Here is a 22,609-nt window from a genome sequence, read left to right as displayed (position 1 = left end):
GAATAATGGCATAGCTAATACACTCTGGTTATGCATAATTAAACAAGGATAATATTTACAAGGTTGAGTTGTGTTAGAGTGGCTGTTGGTGTTATTGACAGCATAAAGAGTCCAGGAGAAAGAGAGAGTACACACTAGGCTTTACCAGAAAGGCTCATCCAGACTCTGCTACACTTTGGTGTGAAAGAAAGGTTAGTTTGCTTTTATTTGTTGTATTTTATATTACTTGATTGCCTTTTTATATTTTGAATACTGTGGTTTGTTTTCTTTACCTTGTGTTTTACTTGCATTCTGCTTTAATTGCATATTAAAACTTCAAAAGAGACCACAGCTCTGTCTCTTCTGAGTCAGGCAGAAATTAGAAATGATCAATTAAGGACTTATTCATAAGATAGAAGAGGTCACTTAAGGTTAATCATTTGTGAACTGAGGGGTGGAGCTAGGAACTAAACCTTCTGTTTAAGGGGTAAAATAAAACATTTCAGAGCTTTACCAGAAAGGCTCATCCAGACACTGCTACACTGTGCTGTGAAGGAAAGGTTAGTTGGCTTTTATTTGTTGTATTTTGTATTACTTTATTGCCTTTTTATATTTTGAATACTGTGGTTTGTTTTTTACCCTGTGTTTTACTTGCATTCTGCTTTAACTACATATTAAAACTTCAAAAGAGACCACAGCTCTGTCTCTCCTGAGTCGAGCAGAATTTTTTTCCCACTATCCCACCCAGTTACAGTTGTCTTGTTAAATACCACTGTCTTTCTAGTTGCTTGCCTCTTATATTAATCTGACCATATATCTCATTTCCTCTTTGCTTTCACTGGCTTGTGTGAGTAATCACAAAATCATCATTTTTGAAATCCCTCCCCTTCAACTATTTAAATTTATTGGCCATCCTACTGTATTCCATAGTACCAGAATACAAAAGTGACCACCCCTTTCAATCCATCTTGCTGTTTTAAAAATAGTAGCTCTCCACTAAACCTTAACTTTTTAAACAGGTAAAACTTAAGTTACCTACTTTCACATCTAACTTCTCTAGTGCACACCGCAGTGTGCATTTTTTTTTCATCTTGCCTTTAAGCATCCCTGTGACTAGCACTTGCTCTAATACCTGCTGGAAAGCACTAGGAAGCCTTAAACTGATACAAGCACTCAACTTTCCCTGTTAATAAGGAGAAATTAATCATAGGCACTAAACAGCCTATAATTGCAAATTACCTTGCTAAGGTAAGGGAAAACAGCTCCTGTACTTTACAAAAAAAGAAAAAGCACCAAACCAGGCATGTCAAGGGTCAGCTTCTGGTGACTTCTCCTGTCCACCTGGTGAATCTGGGCATACTGGGGCAATACAGCAATTGCCTCATGTACACTGGCAACCCTCTCCTCCTACCACCCAACACTACAACATGTGAGAGATGCACTTACATAGCCAAAATGGAAGCAAAGCTCTCTCCAGCCAAGATTGTGCTAGACAGTCCAGAGGAGAAGGTTAACACCCACACTACACCTCAAGCAATGCATAGCCCTTCTAAACCCACACCACCAGCATCCACATATAGCAACACTAAATCCACATATGCAGAGGCCCTTAACTGTAACCTATCAAGCAACAAGGACCTCTGAAGCTGAAATGCAAACAAACACCAATCACAACCAAAGTGTCACATAGCTCACAACACCAGTGTGCCACCCAGCAACAGCCCCTAAGGCAAGACAACGTACCTAACACTTGTCATAGGTGACTCTATAGTCCGGCACACTGATGTCCCAATCACCAGGTTGAACAAGGAGAAAATTACAGTCAGCTGTCTGTCCGGTGCCAGGATCCGCCACATAACGCATGCACTCAAGGCACTCCACAACAAGTACAAATATGACTCTGTCATTGTTCAAGTTGGAGTCGAATGACTTGAGACGTACCTCCCTGGACTACATGAAAAGAGACATGGAAGAGCTCTTGGATCATGTGGCCCAGGCAGGTATGACCCTAGCCCTAAGTAGCATCCTGCCTTTGCCCAGAATGATACCACAATATAAGGACAAAATGATTGACTTCAACAATTGTCTAAGCTTCTGGTGTCATTCAGAGAGGATCCAGTATCTGTCTGTCTGGGATGAAATGATCGACAGATCACGATGCTTTACCAGAGATGGTCTGCACCTGTTGCCCCTGGGATTCAGGTTACTGGCTAAGGCTCTTGCCACTTCTATAGTGCCTTTTTTGGGCAAAGTTCAAAGGACAAAACCACCACCATAACAGGTACAGGCATGCAAAATCTGAAGGTAATGTTACTCGATGCTAGAAGTCTAAACCTCAAAAGCACTATCTCGAGGCACTCCTAAAAATGGAGAACATCGATATCTGTGCAGTAACTGAGACCTGGTTCAAGGCTCCAGAGAGCACCCCTACAATATCAGGCTACAACTCTTACCACACTTTTCAGCCACCAAACCAGGACCGAAACACTAAAGGTGGAGGAGTGCCAATATTCACCAAGGATATTCACATCACCAGGCTAGTTGCCCAACACAATGCGTCTGAAATTCTCCAGGTGCAACTAACATTAGGTAAGACTGCAATCCAAATTGTAGCTTGCTACAGATCCCCCATCATGCCCCAAGATTCTCACTACACCTTTCTAAACATACTGGAAAATATTAAGATAGAACCAAACACCCTAATACTGGGTGATTTTTAACTACCCTGCCATTAACTGGGAAAACTACTCATGTACTAACACCTTTGCCCAGCGGTTCTTGGAATTCATAAATTCCAACGCCCTGGATCAACTAATCCATAGTCCCACCAGGAGCTCCAATATCCTAGACCTAGTCATTACCAACATGGGAAATCGATGCTCCACACCTATGGTCACCCACTCGTTAGTCAGGTCTGACCATAAGCTAATCACCCTTAACATCCACATCCCACCCCCGCCCCCCAGTAAGGAAACCTCCATAAAAATCTTCTCCAAAGCCAACTTCATGCAACTCAAGTCAGAAGTGACAAACATCATGACACCCATGCAGACGGGAACTGAAAGTTCAACTGCTGAATCCCATACTAAGGCACTGTACGAGCACATCCACTCATGCATGAATCGTGCGATCCCAAATAGAACCAAGATGCTCTCATCCAAAAAAAGGAAGCCAATCTGGTGGTCCCCTGCCATAAACAAACTTTACAACAAAAGGAAGAAACTGTTGCAGAAAAGAGGAAAATCCCAGGATGCAAAAAACTCCCTTACCAGCCTCAGTAAGAAACTGAGATCCCTCATAAAATCCTCCAAAGCTAGTTACGAAAATAAAATTGCCAAATATTCCAAAGACAACCACAAGGCATTCTATAACTATGTCAAGAATCTAAATGGCAATGCTCAGATCTGCTCTGAGCTAAAACAGAATGACATTAAATATACTGATCCCAAGGATATTGCCAATATCCTGGCAGATTGATTCAGTGCCAACTTCACCCCCTCTCACCCCCTAAATGGCCCATCTCAATACCGAACGATTGCCAAATTCCGGTAATAACAGCCACACGGGTAAAAAACGCACTCTCCAAAGCTAAGAATAAAGCATCCATGGGACCAGATGACATCCCGGGCTGTGTACTACATGGGCTACAATATGAACTGGCACCTCACCTAAGTTTCATGTTTAATCATAGCCTCACCTCAGGTTTCTTGCCCACTGAGTGGCGCAGAGCTACAGTTATACCACTCCACAAAGGGGATCCACCTTGGATCCCGGAAACTACCGTCCCATCAGTCTGATGAGCCTTATCTGCAAGGTCATGGAGCATATTATCATGGTACTTCTAAACAAAGACATTGGCAACCGTCAAACACTGGACCTCACTCAGTTTGGATTTGTGAAGGGCCGATCTTGTCTCCTCAACCTGATTGACTTCTTCGAATCAGTCTCCAGAGCCATGGACAAGGGTAAGGTGGTTCACACAGCCTATCTAGACCTTGCCAAGGCCTTTGACCCCGTTCCCCACTCTGGAATCATAGATAAACTTACTAAGCTGGACATTAATCCCTACATCACCCAATGGGTTTCTAACTGGCTTACTGATAGAACCCACACTGTAAAAGTAGCCAACTCCAAATCAAGCTCCAGACAAGTGGAGTACCTCAGGGTTCAGTCCTGGGACTGCTCTTGTTTGGCATCTACTTCTCTGAAGTACAGGCCAACACTAAGGGACTCTGACTAACAAGTTCACAGATGACTGCAAACTGGGAGCCATTACTGAATCCCCAAATGATGTGGATACTGTACAAAAGGGCCTTACAGAAACAGATGCTTGGTGCCAGAGCCATGGGCTCAAGCTCAATGCCAAGAAATGTATAGTTATCCCCTTTGGGAAAAAACATGTACCCGTGAATTACCATATAGGTGGCAGTACACTAAACACCGAAAGTGTTATAATGATAAGAGACTTGGGGACACAGGTGGACATTGGTCTCACCTTCGATAACCACATCGCCACAACAGTCAGGAAATCCTTCTATGTGGCACACCTCATCACTAATGGCTTTTCATCCAGAAAAAAGGAGGTCATTGTCCCACTGTACTCATCCCTCATTAGACCCATTATAAAATACAACACCCCATTTGGTATGTACCTCGCAAGACATCTGCAACAACTGGAAAGGCCGCAGAAATCCCTCACTAAAAGAATCACAGGCCTAAAGCAGATGCCCTACGCTGACCGCCTTAAAAAACTCCAGCTATACTCTGTTGCATATCGTCTACTCAGAGGCGATCTCTGCTTAACATACAAGACCATGTCAAATCCAGAGGTGTTGGACATGCTACACTTAAAGAAATCCCAATCCCTCAGAGCCACATGCTCCAGGGATCTAAACCTTTTCATCAAAATAAACAAAACATGCTGGAGGGATAGGTTCCTGACCCAGAGACTCCCCACACTCTGGAATAGATTGCCCTTGCCCATACATGTCAAGCAGAGTGCCTCTTTGGCCCTCTTCAAAAGGAACCTTGACGATTGGATGGGAGACAGGAAATTCACCACGGGAATCATGTAAGTCGCACTGCTAGACAGGGGTCCAGGGAAGTAAATAGTGTGGGAAGAAATAGCCAGGGAATTGTTATGGCTAGGCTTGTATAGGCCCTAGGGCTGATAGCCTAGTACCAACCTATGAACTGGAGTACAACATTAAAGAAGTAATGTTGAGTGCTGTTTAAACTAGCATTTAATTATAAAGATACATTTATTGTTAAAGTTTTTTTCTGTGTCTTTTAATGTTATTTATTTCTCATTCTACTTGAAAGTGTTATGTTAGCTAAATGTAGGAGTGAGAAAAATATCAAAATTCAGAAAAACAATATGCACAAAAGCTTTCTTTCCCCTAAATGATTTTATGTGCTGCTGTCAGTCCTGTTGATTGCATTGATCATGCTCATTTATTCCCTACAGGTCTTGTCCAGGTAACAGTCATGTTTTTCCCATGGTCTACCCCTAGTGGCTGTTGTGTAGTCCTTCCAACGTAAGGGCCTGCTACACCTTCAGTAGAGTGCATGCATGCACAATGAAGGCAGTATGTGAACTCAGCTTTTCAGAGCTGAGCATACATCTCCAGTACTTACACCACATTGTGTACACCTGTTTTCTACTGAGTATCTGCTGTGCAATGAACCAGTACACCAACCCCCCCCCCCCCCACAGGGCTAGGGTCAACTCCACTTCTTCCACCCTCCTTGTTAACTTCTTACCTAGGTTGTTATATTTCAGGTTATCTAGCATGCCTTCAGTACGTTATCCTTCTGTACTACAGAGACGTCTATGTACAAAGTAGAACATGACTGCAAATTAGAAATACAATAGAAACAACTACAGTGAAGAAGTTGCATTTAAAATGTGCTACATTTCAGAACTGTTCAAAACTTGCCTACCACAAAAGAAAACCAGCCTTCGTGATAGAGACCTTAATTTAGTTCATGGCTGCAAAAAAAAAAAAAAAACTGACAAAACACTGTTTAAACCAGATGATCTTTCTTTGCCTTACAGCTTGGACCTTAAAATAAAGGCCTACTCACTTTTCAGATAGATGTAATAGCATTATCCTGTTACCTAATTCAGGTGTTTGTTTCATCGTCTGTGCATTTGTTTATTTTAGAATTGGTCTGTCTCAGCTGGAAGGATTCCGCCGGCAGCTATTGGATGTCCTCCAAAAAAGTGATAAACCCAAGGTATGTATTGTGTTTTACTTTGTAGATTTTTCTTTTAGGGTTGGACTGGTAAAAACATTTCAGTAAAAACGAAAAGTAACTTGTAGTAGAAGTCTGTCTGTACATGATATTGCTTTATTCCCTGCCTAAACTTCCAACACTGTGTGCTCCAGCAGTTTCCTTTTATTTCATTTTTTGTACTGAATTCTGTATTGTCAGAGTGTAATCGCTTTAGGTGGATATTTGCAGATTCTTACTACAGAAAATAATGCAGTGCAAGGCTTTCTAAATGTGTGAACAGAATTCTGAATGGGTTAATATTCCAGACATAATCAGGAGATCACCAGTTATGCTTTCCTTTCAGGGCATAAATGTCAGTTTTCTCCTGGGAAAGACATTTTTGTTGTTTGTTCATGGAATGCAATGGATGTTCATAGGCACCCATTATTTAACATTTGTTGTTCAGAGTGGCTTCAGCAGCTCAGACAGTTAAGTTTCATAGAACATTCTCCATGTTTCTTAAGACTAAGCCACAGTTTGTGTTGAAGATGGTCTCATTCCATTCACCTGCCCTGTTTACTTTGCAGAAGTAGAATACAAAGTACAGAGAGCCCTTCGTATGTCAGACATATACTGTCTGCCACCTGAGATTTTACCGGAAGAGGATGCGTGAGTTTAGGAAGACAGATTATTATTATGTCTTCTTTGCACTGGAAAAAAAGGGTTTACAGAATGCATGCAAAATGCAGACCTTTTTTTCCATCATGCAGCAACAGTTAAAAACTAGATGTAAACTGCGGATATCAAAGACCACTCAACTAGAGGAAAGGGTGACTCGTGTCTTCAGAATTGCCTCTCCCCCTTGGGAATTTCTGCTACAACTACTTGTTTGTTAGCTTACACATAACCAAGAACTGCAACTTAAACCATAATTCCAAGTGACATGCCTCCCTTGGCATCATGAAGCTTTAAGGCTTGGCTCTATGAGCCCTTGATTTGGGACTTTTCTCTTACTTCATCCTACTTAATGACTTCAAAATCTTTACTCTTCGAGATTCTTCCCAACAGTTCTCAACTCCAGAGGGCCTTTGATGTGAGTTGTAACAGACATGTACCTAGTGTATCAATTGACCTTTGAGGAGGGAAGGCTTCTGTAGTTGGGGCTTATCACCTTGCCTCCATCTCTGTTTTGTGAATAGCTTTAACATTTAGCACATGTATTAGAATTGCCCTTTAACATGGGCAAGCGTATTATTTTACGTTCATGTGATTTTATTTCTCTGTTTTACATAGCATATTTGTGCAATGTTTTGGGGTTGAAATAAGTAAAGTAGGGTATAGTCTGAATAAACCCACCTAGACTGGTATGTGTCATGACATATTTCATCCAGAAAGAACACTTAAAAGCACATTAATGATGGAAAATTCAGAACTGTGCATAGCTAGAGGCAGCATAAATTCCCCACTAAAGAAGGTCTCCTTTGAATTCACTTAATATAGTTTCATAGGTGTGTGCTAGGCTAATGGCCCTGGAGCCTTTACAAACCTAGCCCATAAGATTACCCTGACAAAGTGCCACCCGACCTTAGTTCCCTTAGTGTACTTACCCAGTGAGATGTCATGTGCAGATACTTGCCAGATGTACTGCTGCTGGGCCTCCCTTAACAGTCATGTATGTCACACAGAGCAGTGGGATGCTGTACAGATGTATGTCAATATCTAGTGGGTAGTATGTGGCCATGGCACCCCTGTACCAGCAGTTATTACTTGTCAGGCCAAACAGGGGTGTGTGAATGCATAACCTATGGTGGCATATGTATACCAGTCATTATGTGTTATACCCATCTACATGGCTGTTAACATCCATATTGTCAAGCATGGTACACATGTTTTGTACTAAGGGGTTCTGTGTATACCTCTAGAGTGTATAGAGTGTGTCAGAATGTCCACACATAGTGGCCAATATCTCTGTTGCAGTCAACAGGGGCAGTATGTGTGCTTAGGATGTCTGTCAGTAGCCAATGCAGATGTGACCTTCCACACACACATCATGTCTGTGAAGACAATCCCAATTACAGTAGCAATAGTATATAGAACTGTAATAGTACACAAGTAAAGATTTACCATTTCTGCAAACCTGTGTGTGTTTTTTTTTGTCCAATGACCTCTCAGTCGGTATATATTGCAGGTAATGATTGTCATTTGTATGGGTGGCCCATACAGTGTCCAGGTGTTCAGGTGTGAACTGTAGGCAAGGTGGCTGTTCCATATTTTGTGCACCTTCTATATATGTATCTTACTGTACATATATCTGCGTGTGTATGTTTAGTCACATGTTTATATATATATATATATATATATATATATATATATATATATATATATATATATTTGTATCTGCATATATGTGTCTGTGTATATGTGTCCTCTGGGATGTTGATAGCTTCCACATGTTAGATTTCCTATGGAAGCCAGACTGTACTACATGATATGTTACCAGTACCAGCCTGAGATCATACTGGTGGGATGTAGTACTGTTAACATCTTGTGCTCATGTCATGTCATGTCCTGGTTATGAGATCTGCAACACTTGGTAGTGTATTGCAGGGCGGATGTGTTTGGCTGTGGGGGGTATGCTTATTCGTACAAGACGTATATTGTTTGGGGCCTTTCAAACCCATTAACGGTGCATGTGGACATATTTGTTTTTGGTAATCTACCATTGCTGTCTACAGATGTATGGCCGCATATACTTATGTAGATATATATATATATCTATCGGCTTACATATATATGACTATGTCCATTTATACCTACATAGATATATATCTGCGTACATATATGTACCTTGCTGTGTATATGTAGACATATATATGTGCAATGTAGGCATTTGCATGTGTATATGTTCATATATATTTATATATATATGTTTCTACATATATATATATTTATATATATATATATATATATATATATATATATATGTATGTATATATTGACATATATAGATATGTTGTATCTGTTTAGATATTAATATATTTACACGCACACATACATCTAGATGTTGGCATACATTCTCTGTACTGTTACATGACTGGGCTAGATGATATGTTTCTGAAAACATCAGATTTATGCATATTTGGCATGGCTTAGTGGTAAATCTATGGTGTGCAGGGTCCTTGAGGCTGTTTATTTTGTTGCTAGGCAGAAAACAGGCTGTTGGATACAGAGTGATTAAGGCACTTTAAAGCAGTTGTAAGGTTTCCGCAGTGGTACGGCGGTAGCGTTGTTACCTCACAGCAAGAGGTTCTCCTGTTCGATTCTCAGCTTGGCTTGGGAGTGCCTTCTGTGTGGAGTCTGCATGTCCTCCCCGCGGTTGGGTAGCGTTCGATAGACATGCATGCGTAAATGGGCATTCCTTCGTTGAAGGTTGGGGATCAAGCTGGCATCTCGGCGTTTCGTAAAAATCTACTGCCAATCATTAGCGGACCGGAGTTTCGCTGTGGTGACCCCTTACCAGGAAAAAGCAGAAAGACAAACAACAACGAAGCAGTTGTAAGCAGGTTTGCACAGAGCTAAGCACTGCTGACTTCCGGTTACAGTTTCTTACACTCAATTAGCTTCTGAATTGCTTAACCTGTGTAGGCAGTGCTTACCCCTGCACAAACAGGCTTAAACCCGCTTACTGCTGCTTAAAAGTGCTTACTCCCACTTACCTCCATGCTAATTTCTTTAAAAGAAAAGAAAAAGGGGTTGATAGGAAAGTGGTGAAAAAAGGGGCACAAAGAGAGAAAGACAGTAGGGAAAATAGCCAGGGATATGCAAGAAGGGTGTAGGGAAGGTTCATAGCTGCCCATTTCTTCTACAGTAACAGCTGTGCATATACACTGAATTTGGAGGTAGAGTTGGAGACTCAAACCCCTGGGTGGGGGTGAGGACAACAAAAATTTGTTGTGATGCCAGTTAGACTGGATTACTTGTGTACAGTGGACACGTGTACGAAATGGACAACTATGTATGGGGCGATATTTTTTTGTGGGAACAGTTTGCCCTTTTTTTTTCAGGTGAGAGTGGGATGTTGGGAAGGGGTAGTAGGTCTATTTGGGGAGGTAGGTTGGGTAGGTTAACAGACAAGACAAACAAGATGCATACAGGGGTGGTATATGACACATGTTGGGGGTAAACACCTTGGACGGGGAGGGGTGTTTGGAAGTCGCAAGCCCATGAGCCCCCAAATGGAAACAGTGGAACTGAGGTCCCCACCTATGGACAGTCACCACTGCACCTTCAAGGCCCCAAAGGTGGCTGTGCTGGGGGCTGGGTAGGAGGGTCAGGCTTACCCCCTAATTGTGCCACGGGGCCCTCAAGCTGGCATAGCTGGTCTCAAATCTCCCTGTCGAGCCCCCTATGCACCACGGCCCAAACCTGACGGCGGGTGACAGGTACCTCTCTGCCCCCACTCCCAGGGGGAGCCAAGCCCCATCCCCTGAGGCGGTTCCACCCTGGTGCAGGGCTAACAGAGGAGGGGGTCTCAGGCTGGGCCCCAGATGTGCTGGTGCCTGGTGCCATGGCCAGCTGAGGTGGGACAGGTGGGTCTGCTGAGACCTGCATTCCCATATGAGCTATGGTGTTGCCGTTTTAGGACAGATATCTGTTAGTAATAGTCAACAGCATTCAGGATTAGTTATAACAGCATGCATAGGTATTCCCATTAACCCAAGACACCAGATTTACAACAGTTGCAGAGTGAGCAAAACACATGCATATATGGGACAACAGTGGCCATTACAACAGCATGCAGGTTTCATTGATGGCAACAGGCCACCAATATGGGAGTATATTAACATGGCACATGCATAGAACCAAATGTGTATATTTATAAACCAATAGGACATATGTCCCAACAAAAGACTGGAGTGTACACGTACCCATTTAGGTGTGTAATTAGGTTATTGTTGAACATATGGTGGGGGTGTGAGAGAGAGGTCAATTAACAACTAATATATCTCTAGTTTTCACAACTTTCTTCGTCACTGCAGTGTTCTGTCCCTTACATGTATATTATTCCACTACCTAATGGCCTTACTTTGTACAATGGTATGTTTGTAGATTAGTATATACGTGGACTGTGTCTTACATATAGTCTACACCTTTTATCTGTTATAGTTGTTGAGAAAATATTTTTAACACTACCTGACAAATTCTACACATACTCCCAAGTTCCATGCTTGTACAAAAGTACATGAGTGAACTGTGTTGTAACTACAATCTACACCTCTTACCTGTTATAGCTGTGGAAGGAACTCTGTTAACACTACCTGACAAATTCTACACATACTCCCAGATGCCATGCTTGTAGACAAGTATATAAATGAACTGTGTTGTACCTACAGTCTACACCTCTTACCTGTTATAGCTGTGGGGAAAATCTTTGTTAACACTACCTGACAGATTCTACACATACTCCTACATTCCATGCTTGTAGACAAGTATATGAGTGAACTGTGTTGTAACTACAGTCTACACCTCTTACCTGTTATAGCTGTGGAGAAATATTTAACACTACCTGACGAATACTACACATACTCCCAGATTCCACATTGATGTTGTACACATACCTAACAATCCGTTATTGCACACACTCTCTAGTCAAGGCTTGACAGGATGCAGGTGTTAATGTGACATATTTTGGAATAGCTGTCATACACTTTGGGTGAGATGCGACAATGACAGGTTTGCTTTCATATACATTCTCTTTTTATGTTCAGGTCTCACTATCCATTATATGTCAGTATAAGCTGCCGACATTTCTTGGGTCATCTCACTGATTTGTCAGGGGAACAGGTTACCAGGCAGCAGATATGGGTCATTTATTTGGACATGCTGAACAGTTCAGAACAGTTGAGGGGTATGACTATGCATTCAGCTTACTACCTGAACATTCTAGCAAAGTCTGTACAGTTGTTGGGTCTAATTATGCGTACAGCTTTCTATCTGAACATTCTCACAAACTGTACAGTTGTGGGTTATGATTATGCATACAACTTACTACCTCTCCCGGGATTCAAACCCCTGTTGTGTCTGGTAAAAATATTACAGTTGACATCACAGTACACTGTACTATCGGGGAATTGGTGTGAAGCATTCTAATGGTTTTTAAGTCTCCCTCAGTTGTTCTGTATGACTGTGCTCTTGGGACTTCCAACATTGTTATACTGAACTTCCTACATATTTTAACTGCATTCAGCAGTGTGGGTAACACTGCTTAGTACAACAATACTGTTTATAGAATGCAACACTACAAAAACATATGAAAGCAGAATGTACACAAGCACTCCAGGGGTTATACTTTTATTCACAAGATATTACCCTTTATTTTCACACAACCTATATGACAGTCTTCCTGCCATATTGTCTGGTTTATTCAGTACATCCCATTCACAATATATTTTTATTCAGGTACAACAATTTCTAGAACTGTTATATTTTTTTCTTATGGCAGTACATGCAAGATTATTACTAACTTGCCTCGCAACGCAGCATTTGCAGCCTAGCAGCATGGGCTTGCTGGTTCGCAGCCCGCTCATCTGCAGCTGTCAGGGAAATACAGTGATATTTATCCATTACCTATCCATAGTATACACAAGCTAGGCAATCATTATCTACGTAGTAGAATGGGTACTTACTCAGTGCTGGGACACCGATCATCTGCCTTGATTCTTGGATCCACTGCTCCAAGATTTCACCCCTCTGCCGCTTTAGGTCAGCATGGTAATGCCTGACCTGCTCACCAGTCCGGGGGATACCAGTGGCACTGGTGAGGTCACGGGCCAGACTGTCCCAGGCCTCCACTTTATACTGAGAGCCCTGGTATGGGCCCTGCAGTAGTCTCTCCTCATTGTGTTTTACCAGGAGTCATTACCATGAATCTGAACTCCTGGGCGCCCTAGCGCTGTGCTCTAAATCAAGTGCCTTCCCCAACTCCAGCCATTCTGCCTACAGTAGGGAGCTGCAACCAGTTATTGGAATTATTGGCACCTGTGGGGTTTAAATACGCCCGATTTCCCACACTTTCCTGTGAGTGGATGGTTTTGAAAAGACTAAGCTATGGGCACACCTGCTTACCTAATGTTGGCATTGCTTAAAGGGGTATACCACTGGACAGATTGAGTTAGCCGGCCTACACATTGCTTATACCACGTAAGCTGAGCTGTGCAATGCTTAGTGTTGCTTAATATTTAATTAGCATTATATTTCCCTTTTGACATTGATTTATTATTTGTTACATGTCATATCTGTGTCTAGCATCTGTGATTCATGTGTATGTACACTGTCTGGGGTCCTGAGGACTTCAACACTTTATTACAATAACACCTCACATCTGGCCTTACTGCAGTACTCCAGTTCACATATTTATGTTATGTAGCAGGTTATACAACATCACACTGTACATGGATTCATTTCAAATGTTCAGTTTGATTTTCCTATGGTGAGGATTTGTTTGTTGAAACCTCAATCTTAGGTACTGCTATGATGGCTTAGTGGTTAACTACTGTGACTATATTGTACAGGGTCCTGGGTTCGAGCCTTGCAGAGGCTGTTTATTTTGTTGCTGGGCAGAACACGAGCCATTGGAAACAGAGTGATTAAGGCACTTTAAAGCAGTTGTAACCGGGTGTGCACATGTTTACACGGCGGTAAACACTGCTAACTTCCGGTTACAGTTTCTTAAACTTCATTAGCTTCCACATTTAAGTACTTCGGATCAACAGTTCAGAGTAATGGTGAGTGTGGAAGAGAGATGAAGAAGAGAGTACAGGCAGGGTGGAATGGGTGGAGAAGTGTGTAATGAGTGATTTGTGACAGACGGGTACCATTAAGAGTGAAAGGGACGGTGTACAACAGGGTAGTAAGACCAGCTATGTTGTATGGTTCATAGGTTCATAGATTAGTACTAGGCTAACTACCCTTGCGAGCCATTTTAAGCCTAGCCATTTGTCCCCTGTGAGATTCAAACCCTGTACCTTGTGTTTGTAAGGCAAACACCTTAACCATTAGGCCACCCTCCCAACCCCCAGACAGTGGCATTGACAAAAAGGCAGGAGTCAGAGCTGGAAGTGGCAGAGTTAAAAATGTTAAGATTTGCACTGGGTGTGACAAGGATGGAGCGGATTAGGAATCAGTATATTAGAGGGTCAGCTCAGGTTGGATGGTTTGGAGACAAAGTCAGAGAGGCGAGATGGCATTGGTTTGGACATGTGCTGAGGAGAGATGCTGGGTATATTGGGAAAAGGATGCTAAGGATGGAACTGCCAGGTAACAGGAAAAGAGGAAGGCCTAAGATAAGGTTTATGGATGTGGTGAGAGAGGACATGCAGGTGGTTGGTGTGACAGAGCAATATGCTGAGGTCAGGAAGAACAGGAAGAAATGGAAACAGATGATCCTCTATGGCAACCCCTAATGGGAACAGCTGGAAAAGAAGAAGTTAGCTTCCACATTGCTTAATCTATGTAGGCAGTGCTTACTCCTGCGTAAACAGAGTTAAACATGCTTATTAGTGCTTACATATGCTTACTACCGCTTATTTGTGCTTACATATGCTTACTACCGCTTATTTGTGCTTAAACCTGCTTACTAGTGCCTTGTTCATTATGACACTGACACTTCACATGTGCATTTTCTGCAGTACTCCAGTTCATAAATATATGTTATTTAGTGGGTTTTGCAACACAAATATTGGTTATAACATGCTTTGCCATGTAAAATAGACTATGCTGCAGTGGGACTCGAACCAGGATTGCCTGCTCATTAGGCAAATGCTCCGCCCACTACACTATTTATGTGCTGCTTCATTTGCATATATCTTCCTTGTTATCCTCTTCAGCCTTTTAACCTGCTTTAACCATAGCTAAGCGATGGGCACATCCTCGCACCTACGGTTAGCTGTACTCGGATTTAAAAAAAAAATAAATAAAAGGGGTTCTTCATTTAATTTATATATACTCTTGCTGTTGTACACATGGGGGACTGTTAGTGGGGATATGCAGACACCTATGAGTGGTCTCACTCATTTCTAACCACTTTCTGCTGTTCTACATTGCAGGGGCATGTTTATTCTGAGAGCTCTGCTCTCAGACACGCCCACTGCACTCGTACACGCTCCGTGTAAGCCTAGGAGCTTGGGCAGTGAGCCTTATTAATATGCATGGCACGCTGCCGTCCTGCTCCTAAACAGACGCTTCCATGCAGAACTAAGCTAGTCCTGCATGGAAGATTAGTGAATCCAGGGGTCTGTCTAAAACAGCGGCTATGTAAGGAGAAAGACTCACAATAACAGAAAATGGAAACAGTTTTAAATAAGAAGCACCTCAAAATAGAGAAATATGTATGTGGACACTCCTAGACTACATTACTTAAAACAGACAGTGAGACAATGGAAGCTCACTTTGGAGGAAATTCACAGATTTCAATAAGGCAGCAAGTGTAAGGCAGATTGCATTTTTACTGCTGTATTGTTATACAAGACAGAAAACCAAGTCATAACTGTCAACATTCTATTTCTAAAATATTGAGTATTACCTGGCAAAATGTGGAACACATACTGACAGCTTACTAAGAACTTCAACTAGGAAGTTCACACGATGGGTAAAATGTGTAACTTTATACTTATAAAAAGTTATGTTGATGAAATAATATGATTCAGTATTATCTAAAATGTTTATCAGTTAAAAAAAACAACTCTTGGCACTGATTGTGTAACCAAAACTGTTCAGTGTGAACTGTGTGGAACATGGACTTTATAAGACTCACAATGAAGAACTTTCCACAAAATCAGGTTTACTTGAGAGATATGGACCAAGTGTACAAACCTGTAAAGCCATATCCACACTACATAATAGATTTTGAGATGCGTGAAACAGGCTGAATAGCTGTCAAACTCCTTTGTTTCATTTCCAGTCCTCTTTCAAGACAGTTCAGTCATAGAACCATCCTGTGGTCTGATAGATGGACAATCTATCTACTCTCTGTTCCACTGTCATAATACAAGTATACAGTTGATAGATGTTCACAGATTCCCTGTCCCTCTTTCATATGCTACTTCTCACTTTTTAAAAAAAAATAGTGGGTCACCCCTTTTTATGAATTCCTTTGGTCATCCTTTTGTTCACACAATCTTTACCTTTTCTTTTTTCTGTTTCCCTCACCATATTAATGATGTTCTTTTATAACTGTAAACTGTTATACTTTATGATTTAAATGTTTCTTTTCTTCCTTTTGTGGTATTTGTTCCTATCATTCTTAGCCCCAAGTCTTTCTTTGGTACTTCATGCAGTGCTGATATACTGCCTTTTCGCATGTCACACGGTACTATCCCTCCAGATTTTTCTAATTACTTGTACAGTAATACTTTTTCTATGCCAATTTATATTTCTTTGCACTACCTCTTTTTTTTGTTACACACATTACTAATGTGTTAAATTGTCTCTTTTGATACCATACTAACCCTCTAGTGTTTTGTAATTACACTTGCAGTAATATTTGATGTAATTTATTTGCTAACTGATATTTCTGAATCATCACTCCACCCCATTTGCATGTTCTTCAGTTCTTTTCTAACCTCAACATATCCATCTTTGTTAAGCCTGGACACACAAGTCTAATGGTTCTTGTTGTCATATTTCTAATATTAAAAAAAAAATTATATAATATATATATATATATATATATATATATATATATATATATATATATATTTATATATATGTATATATATATATATATATATATATATATATATATATATATATATATATATATAGGTCTACCTGAGAAGGCCGACAAGCGAAATCACCAACAATGGAAATATCTGACAAGTGGAAATTCCGATGCTGAAAACACCAACATGCAAAACGAGCGCGACTGTGTAAGTGTGCGATAGTGACAGACCTTAGGGTTAGGGTGTGGGTAAGGTAAGTGTGCGATAATGATGGACTTTAGGGTTAGGGTGCAGGTAAGGTAAGTGTGTGATAGTGACGGACCTTAGGGTTAGAGTTTGGGTTAAGGTTAGTGCATATATAGTTGTGTATGTAAGATTAAGTATAGATTTATCAGATTTTTGGTGTGTTTGTGTTGTGTGTGTGTGTTTTTCAGAACAGGGAATTTGTTTTGTTCTGTTATCTGTCGGGATTGTGCTTTGTCGGGCATGTGAACTGTCATGTTTTTGCACTTTCGTCGTTGTGGTGTCAGTGATCTTGTTGTCGGCCTTTTGAACTTTCGGTGTTGTCAGGTAGATCCATATATATATATATAAAATATAGTTTTCCTTTTTATTCCTTGTTCCTTCTGTTTTCTTTCTTATTCCTTACAAAAATAGGCTATGCACCATCTTCACATCTGTTAGGTTCTACTGTTTTATTCCCTTCACTTTCCTTATGTAATGTTATAAATTCTTCTAACTACTTTTTACTGTTTAGGGCTAAAAACTGATACTAGTTGGAGCTGCCGCTGACTCTGGTGATGTTCTTCATATTGATCACCATGCAGTAGGCTTAACTATATGGGTTCTATCCTGCCAGGGATACAGCAGGGTACATTCTACCTGCCCAAACTGTCAGGCAGCTCAAGCTGATCTAAGAGAAGTTTGGGCACAAAGACCTTCAGGGTTTTACTGACGCTGAACAGTACACTCCTCTGAGGCTTTCAAGGATTGACAGTTGACTTGTGCTTTGCTTTGCTGGGCAGATAGGTTCCCTTTGGGAAAAAAAACTTTCATTTTCTTAATTTTGTTGATTTATTGCTTTCCTGTTAAGAAAAGTTATTTTAAAGCAGTGACTACTCTGTTTTAATTGACCTTCTCAAGACTGTAATGTACTTTTAAATGAAGGACTTTAAATAAAGGACTCATTTTTCTCTCAGTTTCAAAGTAGTGAAGAGTAACTGAAAACATTTTTTTCTGTGGATAAATTGTTTATTTTACTTTTGTGTATTGACATAGTGTTTTAAAATGCTTTTTTATTGTGATTTCTGTCAAAAAATGTAACTTTTGTGGCTTGGTGGTGTTTACCACCAATTGCTGCTTGTCTTCCCTGAGAATGAGGCACCATTTTTGGCTTGACCATGGAGCAGAGTAGTGGTCTTAAAGCTGGCCTCCCTTCCAGCCACAAAAAGAAAAAAAAATAAGCAAACTGCCTTTGCCACAACAGCAAGCTAGCAATTTGCCTCAGCTGCAGGTTGTTGACTCTGCTATGGCTATTTATTGTACCTTAAACTTACCCCAGATCCCTCTGATGTAGTACTTGCAACCACTATGGACTGGGGCTAAACACATCCTCTGTGGCTGTTGGGGCCCCTTCAGTGGGCAAGGGAGAGTCACTCTTGCCAGTCCTGGGAGATGGAACATGGAAGGTTTCCCTGTTGTGCCTGAATGCTGTGTCCAGCCCTGAGGAACCTGCTGCTGCCATGATTAACATGGTTGGCCCTATTTTCGTGTCAAAAAGAAACACAAAATCAAGCATGTATCTACTCCTCTTCAATTTTCTTTGCATAGGAGTAGTTTACTGGGTCTGGCTCAGGTTTAATTCAGGCTATTGATCCTTCTTGTAAAGTAGTTTCTGATAAAAGAAGGAGGGATTCCTCTTTTACTGAAGATATTCATGATTCGGAGCCTTTACAGGAAGATTCAGGGATGAATACATGTTTTTTTTTCATCAGATTTCTGATTCGGAGGAGTCTTCAGTTTGATTCTCCTTGTTGTGGGTTCTCTTTCTGTAAGACTGTTGCTAGAATGTGACAGTGTTTTCAGCGGGAGAAAACTGAGGTTTCTCAGTCCTTCAGAAAATACTAGGAATATAAAGTTCCTCAGTTTTTTACATTTTGATACATTATTCCCAAACGTGACCCAGCAGTTATAGCTTTAGTTGAATCCATTGCTGCTAAGTACTTAATTAATTCCACTTTCCTTTCCAGTAAGGATGGGAAAACTGTTGATAGGTATAGGAAAATAGTGCACACTTCTGCAACTTTTGATTTTCAGAATTTTGAATTGTTAGGCTCATATGTTAAAGTTTGTTCTGACAAAGTGTGAAACTATGAGGAATGTTTTATCTGCGTTTTTTTTATTGTGAGGAAAAATCTGCTTTAAATAACTTAGTTTTTTGTATTGCACAGGTCTCGACTCATTGTTTACAGTGTGTGAATATGATTCTGTCGATGCTTGTTGTAGGGCCCTGGCCACTGGTACTGTTTGAGGAGGTTTTGCATAGCTGCAGTCTCATAACCTCCCAGATGATGTTAAAAATGAGATTTTAAATTCTCCTTTGGATAGAGATTTAGTTTTTGGTCCCTCTGCTGCAGCAGTGATTAAAAAGTGTGATGAAAGGGGCAAGCTGATCCAGGGAATCTCTAAGAATTTCCAGTCCTCTCCTCATCCAATTTTGGCCAAAAGAAAAACAGAATAAACAGTCTCAACAAAATACAGGTAAGCAGATATATAAGAAAAAATGGCGAGGGGGTTCTATAAGCAAGTCTTGAACCTCCCAAAACCAAGGGCAGTCTGGGTCTGAATGACTGTTCAAGAGACCTTGTAAATCCATCCCACCCTGGTATCTTTTGTTCTTCCAGAACATCTGAATCTCCATTTTTCTGTTTGACAACAGATAATTTCAGACAAATGGGTTCTGAAAATCATTCATAGGTTCATAGGTAGGTACTAGGCTATCGGCCCAAGGGCCTAAGTGAGCCTAGCCAACAAGGTTCCCTGGCTTACGCCACCCAAGAAAGTTAATTTCCTGTGCCCCTGTTGAGCAGAGCCACAGAAGTTATCCCTGGGGTATATTTCCTGTTTCCCATCCACATCAAGATTTTTCTTGAAGAGTGCTAATGAGGAACTTTGCTTGACATAGATGGGTAGATTGTTCCAGAGTATAGGATGTCTCTGGGACAGGAATCTATCCATCCAACATGTCCTGTTTATTGTGGTGACAAGGTTTAGGTCCCTAGAGTGTGTAGCTCGGAGGGATTGGGATTTCTTTAGGTGTAGCATGTTCAACAGCTCTGGGTTTAACATACATTTATATGTTAGGCAGAGATCTCCTCGGAGTAGGTGATATGCTACAGAGTAAATCTGGAGGTTTTTCAGATGGTCAGTGTAGGGCATCTGTTTGAGCTCAGTAATCCTCTTTGTGAGGTACTTCTGTGGCTTTTCCAGCTGCTGCAGATGTCTTGTGAGGTACATTCTTAAAGGGGCATTGTACTCCAATGACCTCTTTTTTCCTGGATGAGTACCCTTTTGTGATGAGGTGTGCCACATAGAAGGATTTCCTGACTACTGTGGCGATGTGATTAGCAAAGGAGAGACTACTGTCTACCTGGGTCCCAAGGTCTCTTATCACACATTCAGCATTAAGTAGACTGCCGTTTATGTGGTAGTTCATGGGTACAGAGTTTTTACTGAAGGGGATGACATTGCACTTTTTGGTATTGAGCTTGAGGCCATGCCTCTGACACCAGGCATCTGTCTCAGTGAGGCCCTTCTGTAGGATGTCCACATCATTTGGGGACTCGACTATGGCTCCTAGTTTGTAGTCATCTGTGAACTTCGTTAGCCAGAGGCCTTCTGTGTTAGCCTGTACTTCAGAGAAGTAGATACCAAACAGAAGAGGTCCCAGGACTAAACCCTGTGGTACTCCACTTGTCACTGGTTTGAAGTCAGATTTGGAGTCTGCAACTTTTACAGTGTGGGTTCTGTCAGTGAGCCAGTTGGCAACCCATCTTGTGACATAGGGATTTATACCTAGTTTAGTGAGTTTAGCTATAATTCCAGAATGGGGGATGGTATTGAAAGCCTTGGCGAGGTCAAGATAAGCTGCGTGAATCACCTTACCATCGTCTATGGCTTTGGTGACTGCCTCAAGGAAGTCGATCAGGTTCAGAAGGAATGATTTGTCTTTCACAAACTCGAACAGGGTGGGGTCCAGAGTTTGGAGGTTACCAATGTCTTTGTTTATGAGTTCCATAATTATACGTTCCATGGCCTTACAGACCAGGCTCGTCAAGCTAATAGGGCGATAGTTCCCAGGATCAGTGGTGGCTTCCCCTTTGTGGAGCGGGATATCTGTTGCTGTGCGCCATTCAGTGGGCACAAAGCCTGACGTGAGACTATGATTGAATGTGATGCTTAGGTGGGGAGCCAGTTCGTTCTGAAGTTCATGTAAAATGCAGCCTGGGATGTTTTCCAGTCCCATGGATGCTGTGTTTTTGGTTTTAGAGAGTGCAGCTTTTACCTGCATAGATGTGATTACAGGGACTCTGCATTCTTCCTGTATAGATATGGGCCCTTTAGGGGGTGTGAGGGGGACAAAGTTAGTACTGAACCTATCTTCCAGGATGTTGGCAATATCAGTTGGTTACAGATGACAGGAAGTCATTCCTCATCCTCCATGTGAAGCCCCACCACTGGTAGGATGACAAGTGCGCACACAGTATTTCCAGATGCACCTCTGTGCACCAAGTGCAATTTCCCTTAAGAGCACACTGAGACAACAGTCAGTCCGGGTCTGGCTTCTCCTTCTTTCTCCAGATCCTCAATAAGACTCCCACTAGCACAGCTATAGAGTTGAGATCTCAGCTGAGTGACCAAGCCAAGACCTCCTGCACCCTCATTGTTCAACCAGTGCTTCATGTTCCTGCCCAAGTAGCTGACACGCAGTCTTTGAGATTTGATTTATATACACACACACACACCTGGGAAAGGCTGGCACAGGTTTACTAGCTATGCCCCCTTCTGCCCAGGGTATAAGGTAGTTACCACTGCCACCAGTCAACTCCTCATCAGCTACTTTAAGGACCTTAACAAAGGGTGTCCAATCTTACTGTGTAATATTAATATTAGCATAAATGGTAGTTTGACCAAGAGCAAGACTATTATGAGTGGCCCACACAGTGTCACCAAATAAATATGCAATTGCTCTCAAAACTTAAATATCTCTATGCAGATCAGCCACAATGAAATGTTTACATATATTTAATAATAAATATTAAAAGAACGAGACAATACTAGATATATATTCACAGTGACACCAGAGTTCAAAACCACAGGAAATATTTAAAACAACTTTGAAGGACAGTCTCAAATAAATAAAGAAAAATATCTAAACTAAGCTTCACTATAATTCCTCAGGCTAAGAGAATTACTGTACTCTAGGAACTTAGTAATGGAGCAAGGCAGATGTGGTGAATGGATCTTCTAGTTGTTGTCAGGTTCAAGACAGAATGCTCTGTCTCACTAAGAGACCTTTCAAATTAATATCTAAAGTATTACTTCTGGGATAGCTTGCAGAATGACATTATTTTTTGTCATCTGACTGCTAGTTCTCAGGCCAAACAACCGTTGATGAAGTTGCCAGAATTTAA

The 22,609-nt window shown here is 41.3% G+C and overlaps 1 protein-coding gene across 7 annotated transcripts in view; it reads left to right on the top strand.

Moving 5' to 3' along the window:
* DAGLA (diacylglycerol lipase alpha) overlaps window positions 1-22,609 on the top strand; it is a 2,305,179-nt gene that overhangs the window by 2,183,248 nt on the left and 99,322 nt on the right. For all 7 annotated transcript variants that reach the window (XM_044059505.1, XM_044059506.1, XM_044059501.1 and 4 more), the window contains one exon: window positions 6,147-6,219. In XM_044059505.1, coding sequence (XP_043915440.1) covers window positions 6,147-6,219 — 73 coding nt within the window. The remainder of the gene's footprint in view (window positions 1-6,146; window positions 6,220-22,609) is intronic.

The sequence above is a fragment of the Protopterus annectens genome, chromosome 17.part0 (genome assembly GCF_019279795.1).
Source record: "Protopterus annectens isolate FY-2018-M chromosome 17.part0, PAN1.0, whole genome shotgun sequence".
Lineage (NCBI taxonomy): Eukaryota > Metazoa > Chordata > Ceratodontiformes > Protopteridae > Protopterus > Protopterus annectens.
Note: the sequence above shows the minus strand (reverse complement) of the source record. Positions and strands in the feature narration are given on the sequence as shown.